The 9,194-nt window shown below is 36.4% G+C and overlaps 1 protein-coding gene across 2 annotated transcripts in view; it reads right to left on the minus strand.

The window, feature by feature from the left end:
- The window catches only part of FERMT2 (fermitin family member 2), a 108,443-nt gene that overhangs the window by 5,936 nt on the left and 93,313 nt on the right, over positions 1-9,194 (minus strand). The window contains exons 10-14 of one of the 2 annotated variants that reach the window (XM_006872360.1): positions 7,198-7,304; positions 6,841-7,062; positions 3,285-3,305; positions 2,125-2,249; positions 1,692-1,833 (exon numbers count right to left, since the gene is read on the minus strand). In XM_006872360.1, the coding sequence (XP_006872422.1) occupies positions 1,692-1,833; positions 2,125-2,249; positions 3,285-3,305; positions 6,841-7,062; positions 7,198-7,304 (617 nt within the window). The remainder of the gene's footprint in view (positions 1-1,691; positions 1,834-2,124; positions 2,250-3,284; positions 3,306-6,840; positions 7,063-7,197; positions 7,305-9,194) is intronic. The other variant, XM_006872361.1, reaches the window with a different exon arrangement.

The following is a 9,194-nucleotide window of genomic DNA, read 5'->3' on the forward strand; positions in this document are numbered from 1 at the left end:
AAAATTATTGCAGTCGTACACTGACAGCAAACTGCTAGAGGTTCAAGCTGGATTCAGAAGAGGATGTGGAACAAGGGATATCATTGCTGATGTCAGATGGATCTTGGCTGAAATCAGAGAATACCAGAAAGATGTTTACCTGTGCTTTATTAACTGTGCAAAGAAAGTCTTCCTAGAGAATGAGTGTTCTGGAAAACTTAATTGTGCTCATGAGGAACTTGTACATAGACCAAAAGACAGTTGTTCAAACAGAACACGGGAACACCGAATGATTTAAAATTAGGAAAGGTGTGTGCCAGGGTTGTGTTCTTTTACCATACTTATTCAATCTGTATGCTGAGTACTTGGGTTAGTTAGATAAAGAAGAATGTGGCATCAGGATTGGAGGGTTAGTTAGATAAAGAAGAATGTGGCATCAGGATTGGAGGGTTAGTTAGATAAAGAAGAATGTGGCATCAGGATTGGAGGAAGACAATGAAAAGAACTTAAAATACTGATGAAAATCAAAGAGCACAGCCTTCCATAAGGATTGCACCTCAATGTAAACAAAAATTCTCTCAACTGGACCAATAAATATCTAGATAAAAGGAGAAAAGTATGAAGTTGCCAAAGACTTCGTTTGGACCAATAAATATCTAGATAAAAGGAGAAAAGTATGAAGTTGCCAAAGACTTCGTTTTCCACGATCAACATTCATGGAAGCAGCAGTCAAAAAATCAAACGATGTATTGCATTAGGCAAATCTGTTGCACAAGACCTATTTTGAAGTGTTCAAGAGCAAAGTTGTCAGTTTCAGAACTACAGTGTACCTGATACAAGCCATGGTCTTTTCAAATAACTTCATATGCATGTGAAAGTTGTATTGTGAATGAAGACTGTAGAAGAATTGAGGAATTTGAGTTGTGGTGCTAGAGAAGAATATTAAAAATATCATGAACTGCTAAAAGAACCAACAGTTCTGTGTTGGAAGAATTATAGCCAGAATACACCTTAGAAGTTAGGATGGCCAGAGTTTGTCTCTCATACTTCAGATATAATATCAGAAGGGACTAGTCCCTGGAGAAGGACCCCAATGAGATGGATTGGCACAGTGGCGGAAACAATGGATTTAAGCATAGCAACACTTATGAGGTTGGCGCAGGATTGGGTAATGTTTTGTTTAGTTGTGCAGAAGGTTGCTATGAGTCAGAGTCGACTTACTGGTACCTAACAATGACAAGAATAATTTACAGCACTGTAGGATAATCACTGACCTGACTAACTGCAAGGATTGCAGTTCAAACCCACCAGTGGCTCCAAGAAAGAAAGATGATACTCTCTGCTCCAGTAAAGATTTACAACCTCAGAACCCTACATAGGGTCTCTCTTTAGTTGGAATCGACTGGAAGGAAGTAGAGTTTTGTTTTGTTTTTGGCATTTTGTCACTGAAAGCTACTAATCCATTACAGAAAGGTAATCTAACCCTCAGAAAGATCAGGCAATATTCAAGCAAATCATTACGTCCTTAAAATTCAATGCTGAGTTAGTTGACTTAAGTGAGGAAAGGAATACCAACCATGTTCAGTGATTTAAGAGGTAACGCTTTCATTATTATTACAAAAAGCTTTCAGAATTTATAGGTCTTTTAAACACTTACTGAAATTTAGTGAAAGGACTCCTTATGCATTTAAGTAACACTGGAACCAGCTTACCATTTTTATTTCCCAGTTGACATTCCACTGTTTCATGTTGCTGAAACGCCATGTTTTAATTGCGTCTCCGGTGCTAGCATCCATCCTAATCAGTCTATTGTATGCAATTCCAATTAGTTCTTCTTTTTTGCCCCCTTGGAACCTAAAACACCATTAAAATAACATGTTTGTGTTTTTCAAGATGTGCTTTTTAACTCTTAAAAAGTGCTGTATTCTTAGGAGTAAAATCAAAAATTCAATCATAAATACTATATTGAGTCTTTAATGTGAAAAATTAGAATACATCCCAACATTGTTAAATTTTACTGTAAAACAGGCTAATAGTTCTAAGTTAGTAGTGTATACGTGAAGAGTTTGATTTCTAATTATGTGAACTAGGTTCAGACAAATTCAGGTTAAGGGTTACATATGGGCGCTCAGTAGCACTACTGACCTTGCAATGAAGTGTGTGATGCCAAATTCTGGCAGAGACTGCCACGCTTGAATGAATCTCATCTTGGCTTCAATTAGACTCATTTGGGCTACATTTTGATGGGCTTCCAAGATTCTTGCTGTTATCTAAACATGATTAAATATGACCTTTACCATTAGTCATGGTACTTTTATGGCAGAATCAAGATTTAAAAAAAAACAACTTAATTAGAAAATACTTGATAAAACAGTGAGTTTTCAAAATAATTTGATACCATATATTAATTATCAAATATTAATTCCATATAATTTATTTCCATATATTAAGAAACAAAAAAATACTATTAGGAACACATCATTTCCACTCTTAAAACACACTGAAAGTACACATATATACAAGAGGGATTCAAAAAGTTGGAAGATTCCATTATCTTTTAATTCCATTTTCCTGACAAACTTCTTTGAAGCCCCCTTGTATGATGCTTCCATATAAAACAGCAATATTCTAATCCTGTTATATATGCTGAGTTTTAAAATAAGCTTCAAGAAAGATGACCGAAACGATCTAGAATATTAGATTCTAGTAAGAATGTTTATTAGCTTTCAGGTAAAGTACGTGAAATCACCATAAACTCGTACCCGTTGCTGTCAAATAGAATCTGATTCATAGCAATCCTGATAGTAAGGCAGAGTAGACCTGCTTCCTAGGGTTTTCAAGGTCACAATATTTACCGAAGCATCTGCCACATCTTTCTCCTGTGAAGTGTGGCTGGGGGTTTGAACTGCTGAACTCTTTCTTAGCTGTGTCACCAGAGTTCACAATAATGAAAATGGGTTTCTATATGCCATCAAGTCAATTTTGTTAAAACACCCTGTGACCCCATGTGACAGAATAGAACAGCCTCATAGGGTTATCTAGGTTGAAATCTTTATGGGAACAGAAAGCCAGGTTTTCCTCCTGTGGAGCCTCTGGGTGGGTCTGAAAAGGCAATCTCTCTGCTAACAGCAGAGCACCTAACTGTTAACGTTAATTAAAAAATTTAAATTGTATCCATTTTGGAGTGATTGCTCCCATAAGAGATGGAAAAAGATTAATCAGTGAGGGCACATTGTGACTAGGGCTTTAAGAATATATATATACTTTTTTTTCCCCCTTTCTGGTGGCAAAAGTGAAGAACTTACCAAATCTCTTACATAGCCTGGCTGTAGGTGGCAATGCGAGGAAAGGAAAAGAAAGCAGAAAGAAAAAAATGGCAATCAGAACAAATGGCAATGAAGCAAAGAAAAAGCTGTGGTCACCTGCAAACCAAAATTCCAGCCAAAAAACCATGCAAAAAATTACTTTGGAAACCAAGCAAAGTAAATGCAAGCATGAAAATGAGGAAGCAGCAATTACTATGCATTCAGAATACTGTGAAACACTGCACGTTGTTTTAGAATGTGTTGTTACTAAAATCAATGGGAGACACTTGTAGGGAGAAAATACAAAGAGCAAATAACTTTCCTCCCCTGAAATATCAGTTCATTCTTTTAGCATTTTAGTACCAAAACTGAAATTACTATTCAAAAGTCATAAATATCTTAGAGAGAGTGACAGAGTACGATCCATGCAGTGCTTTAAGAAAGTCAGTACAAGTAGAGGGTAACAACCATCCTAGTGCAACCACCGTCCTACTGACACACAAAAAGTAATCTCAATTACCATCTGCTTTTTACATCCTTTTTCCTGGAAGGAAAAATAAAAGAGATGCCACACACTACACTAGAAACTGTGGCTAAATTGTATTAGTCTACCTCAATTTAAATGAACATAGATTAAAAAGATAAAACTTGTCCAAAAAGCTTAAAATCCAACTCGAGAGTCATCGTCATTTAAAAACTTACATGAAATTTACAATTTAAAATTACAGCAAGTAATTACATTAAGAACATGTATGTTGTTGTTACCTGCAGGTGAATCTGCCTGATTCATGGTGACCCTATGCACAACAGACAGATTCACCGCCTAATCCAGTCCTATCCCCATGAACTGTTTGGGAATTAGACTGTTTGATCTATTAAGGGAGTATCTGGAAGTAAAACGCCTGGCCTTTCTTCCTCTAGCCTTAGTTAGTCTGGACACTCCACTGAAACCTGCTGGCTAACTGCATAGGAACATGCAGGAGGGGTGGCTGTGCAGGAGGCACGTGGGCTGGGAAATACACGTATGGTCTTGGGGAATTCAAAGATCAAATATTTAAAAGGTTATACCGATAATCTCAAAGGAATACAGGCTCTTCAAGGGAGTGGATGAATGACCCTCTGACTCACGCATCTTACAAGTCCAGAATGCCACTAGGTTCACTTGAACAATGACAGAGTATTATGCCCAACAATTTGCATAGCATCTGACACACTAACAGCACTTATAGATTGTTCCCATAGGATACTAGCCATATATTATTGCCCTGGCATCTAACAAGTCAGGGAGAGAGGGATTCAAAGAAAATGTACATAGATGCCAACATGAAAGACAGGCTAATAGGATCCTGAAGCATAGACCACACACACAATGCCTCCTTATCAAGTCAAAGCGGAGTACAACATCTGTTCTCAAGAGAATTTTTCATTGACAATTAGGCCAGGACTCAGAAAGAAAACTATCATTTTAAAGGTTTCAAATAGGAAAAGTCAATAAATATTTTTGACAGTTAAACCAACATTTGGCCACTTTCACAATTACAATGTAAGCTCTCTTTTCCCTACTACTTGACAGTAAAATGATAAAATTGCTAAGATTTGAAATGATTCATGGTCTTTGAAGACAGCTGATTAACTCACCTTTACAAACAAATGTTTTTACAAGTAACAAGTGAAAGAAGAATAAAAATGAAATTGATAACTTGATTCACTTTCCCTTTTTAACTTACAATCTACATTCCACAAACCTCCCCAGGGCAGCATTTCCTCCATTCCTTACTACTCCCACATCATATGACTGTGGAATAAACAATTTCCATGTAGCTTATACAACCTCAGAAATTTAAAGACATAGAGAGTTTGCGTCTAAAACAATTCCCACTAAATGATTTCAGACTTAAAAATTTAACATTTAAAATATACTAAGAAATTAAAGTTCTGGGTATTTCACTGAGCTTTTTCAATTGATTTTAAAATTATTCTTTAAAAAGAAAACTACTTATTTTATAGATGTTCTTTCTCCTCAACCCCCCTTACAAGGAAGCCTTTTTCCTTTTATGGCATGCTTGATGATATTGAGGGCTATCCTAAGTGAAATTCCCCTGCAAAGGACCTTTTATGTTAAGACTGAAGAACAATTTTTCTAAATAGCAATCCTTTTATGGTATTCATTTTCAGGAAAGGAATGCACAGCAGAGGGAACAAAAGCAATGAATTTCAATGAGATAATATACAAATTTCATTACCTTATATAAAACCTGTTAGTCTTTTATTAACAACTATTAATGCAATAGTCGGGACTTACGTTAAGATGTAGTAAATGTATCTAACCCTGTAAAGTTGTAAATGTATCTAACCCTGTAAAGTTTATTTCTAAAACTAGAAAAGTCCTTTTAAACAGTATAAATAGGTATTGGAGATTTGCTGGGAAATGTTGTCTGTTTTATATCACCTTAATTAATGTACATATGGAATAACACTGAATGAATTAGGTAATATTAAGCATTAAGATCATACTTAATTCCTGAAATGTTTTGATTTCCTTAGGTTGTTTAAATGTTTCCAGCCTCTGTAATTATTAGCTGTTCTACTAATAATACTTACTTTTTTAAGACCAATTTAGACTGACTTGAAGCTATTTCCTATTTTATATTCTAATCACTGCATATACAAATATTAAGACTGTCAATTAAATTTACAATATCTACAATTACTAAAGAGAAAAGTGTGCAGCAGGGGTTGTATTCTTTCACCAAACTTACTAGTTTTGTATGGTGAGCAAATAATGAGCCAAGGTGGATTATATGAAGAACATCAAGATTGGATGAAGACTCATTGACAACCTGCAATAAGTAGCTGATACAACCTTGCTTGCTGAAAAGTGAAGACTTAAAATACTTACTGATAAAAATCAAAGACCACAGTCTTCAGTATGGATCCACTACCAATGTTCACAGAAGCAGCAGTCAAGAAATCAAATAACATACTGCATTAGGCAAATCTGCTGCACAAGACCTCTTTAAAGTGTTCAAGTGCAAATATGTCAGTTTGAGGACTAAGGTCCACCTGACTCTAGCTATGGTACTTTCAACAGCTTCATATGTATGTGAAAGTTGGGCAGTGAATAAGGAAAACCATAGAAGAATTGATGCATTTGAGTTAAAGTGTTGGAATAGAATATTTTTGAAAGAACCATGGAAGGCTGGGGAAAAAACAAATTTGTGTTGGAAGAAGTACAACCAGAATGTTCCTTCAAAGCCAGGATGATGAAACTTCATCACTCACACATTATCCAGAGGGACCAGTCCCTTAAGGAGGATAACATGTTTGGTACAGTGGAAGGTCAGCGAAAGAAGACCCCCAAACAAGATGGATCAGCACAGTGGCAGCAGCAAGGGGCTCAATCTTAACAAAGGCTGTTAGGATGGTGCAGTACTGGGCAGTATTTCTTTCTGTAGTGCCTAAGGTCACTATGAGTTGGAGACAACTGTACAGCATCTAACAACAACATAAAACAAACTGGTAGCAAACAATGGACAAAGTACAATCATTAGCATACCTGCTTGTTCTTATACTTTTTGAGATAGCGAGGAGACACAAGGCATTCAGGATTAATATCAGTTGTTATCTGCTCTGGAATTAACTGAGGATCTGGGTTTAAATGCTGCATCTTCAGAAAAGATAGAATGTTTTGAACTTCCAAATTGTAAGAACTGTCTGCCATGGTCTTGCCTTTAGAAGCTAATCTGCAAGCTGCCATCCAGTGTGCATACTGCTTTTCCTATAAAAAAGAAATAATACTGTATTAACATGTAGTACATGATGGTTCAGTTGGATATAAAACGTTAAGAATAACTGGTCCATTCACTTAGAAATCAAACACAATTAAGGTTTACATTTCAATCAGAAAACTTACATTGTCACAACGAAGCCAAATTTCATTCATGCCCTCTGCAACTGGAATGAGGAGTTTAATGTTAAATTTTTGGCCTGAAATGTTTACATCTGGAGTAACTTCACATCCTGTAATAAAACAAAGTAATTACTAAAATGATCCGACTTACTTTTAAGAAGTCCCAAATCAATATAGACAGTCTTTATTTTATTTTATGACATCTTAACATGTTGAATTTTGCAGTTAAGGAAACCATAAATGTATAAACTTTTCATGTGAAGTAATTCTGAGGAGAGTATTTGCTAAATGCAATTCATTCCAATCCGATCATAATCTCTAATCCTCCTATGCCTGCAATCTTCCCCAATGTTCCCTCCACCTGTATCTTATACATTGGATATTGTCTCCCGGTATACTCAAGAGTCCTGGCTTCGGGCTGTAGGTTAATATGCTGGACTGCAGGTAGGTTTGAACCTCAAGGTTGACAGTTCAAGTTCACTAGCCACTCCTTGGGAACCCTATACAGGGTCACTATGAGTTGGAACCGACTCGACAGCACTTAACAGCAACATACTCACGAAACAAAACTTGTATCTTTTAAGCGAACCATCCATCTTTTCTGTGCCTATACTCAGACTGCTTAGCATTACAGGAGGTAATTAAAAAATTCCACAAAACTGAGCATAGAGGTTTCGCTAGAAATTAATGGACCCCAACTAAACGGAGTCCTTTGACACCAGAAGTCCTTGTGTATTTATAAAGACATTACCCTAAATAACTATTTCAAAACTCCTCATATCGCCTATATAATTCAGCTCAACAGTCCCTCTGATTTCTCAAAAAACTAAGAGTCACCAGAACTCATGTCTCTCAGCTTCCTGCCACCACAGCAGATAAAACCTCCACAGAGTGGAATAATCATCTCTACTCCTAAAGCTCTCCTATCCAAGTGGACTGAGCCTCTCTACCATTCTCAGGAATCTTGCGTCATTGAAAACCATTCTCTGGCCTGGATACGAGATTTTTTCTCTCTGTCATTTTCTCATTGGCTTAATTTAACTTGAGTCTTTCCTACTTAAACAAGTATCTCATAAGGGTTTAATACCCACAGTATATAAAGATCACCTCTTGTTCTCCAGTGCCGTTGAGTTAATCAGTTCCTTGTACAGGGTTTCTGAGGTTGTAAATATTTATCCTAAGGGAGCCAAAAGTATTCTCTTTGTCCTTTGGAGAGACTAGTGAGTTCAAACTGTTGACCATGCAGTTGTCACCCTAACACATAACTCACCACACCAAGGCTACTGTTAAAAAAAACTCCTACAACTCAACAACAAAACATTTTGTAAAACAGGCAAAGGACTCGAATAGACATCTCACCAAAGTAGACAGACAAATGATACAATAAGCACATAAAAAGACACATCATTAATCATTTAAAAACCTGACCAGTTGTGCACCAGGGTAATACAACTGTGCCCGAATTGATTATCTTTTCCTTCATGTACTGAAAATAACGGGAAGAGTTTACCAAAGGAATCTGTTTACATGTATAATTCCTTGACAATGAGTTAAAATGGACAGTTATTGGTCATTCTGAATCTGACAATCATATGGTTTAGTATGCCAGGAAGGATAAATTGAAGAGGAATGACATTGCATTCTTCATCAAAAAGAAAATTTCAAGATTTATCTTTAAGTACAATGCTGTCTGTGATAGGATAATATCCACGTACCTACAAGGAAGACCTGGGATCCTGGTGTGGTACTGTGGCTTAATGCGTTAGACTGCAAAGTTGGTTTGAATCACAAGGTCAGCTGTTAAGCTCACAAACCATTCCTTGGATTACCCTATACATGGCTGCTATAAATTGGAACTGACTCAACAGCACTTAACAAGGAAGACCAATATTGATTGCAACTGCTACTAAAATTATGTATCAACCACTAAAACCAGTGAAGAAGAAATTGATTAAATTCTATCAACTTTACATCCTGAAATTCATCAAACATGCAACCAA

Source organism: Chrysochloris asiatica, unplaced genomic scaffold (assembly GCF_000296735.1).
Source record: "Chrysochloris asiatica unplaced genomic scaffold, ChrAsi1.0 scaffold00194, whole genome shotgun sequence".
Taxonomy (NCBI): Eukaryota; Metazoa; Chordata; class Mammalia; order Afrosoricida; family Chrysochloridae; genus Chrysochloris; species Chrysochloris asiatica.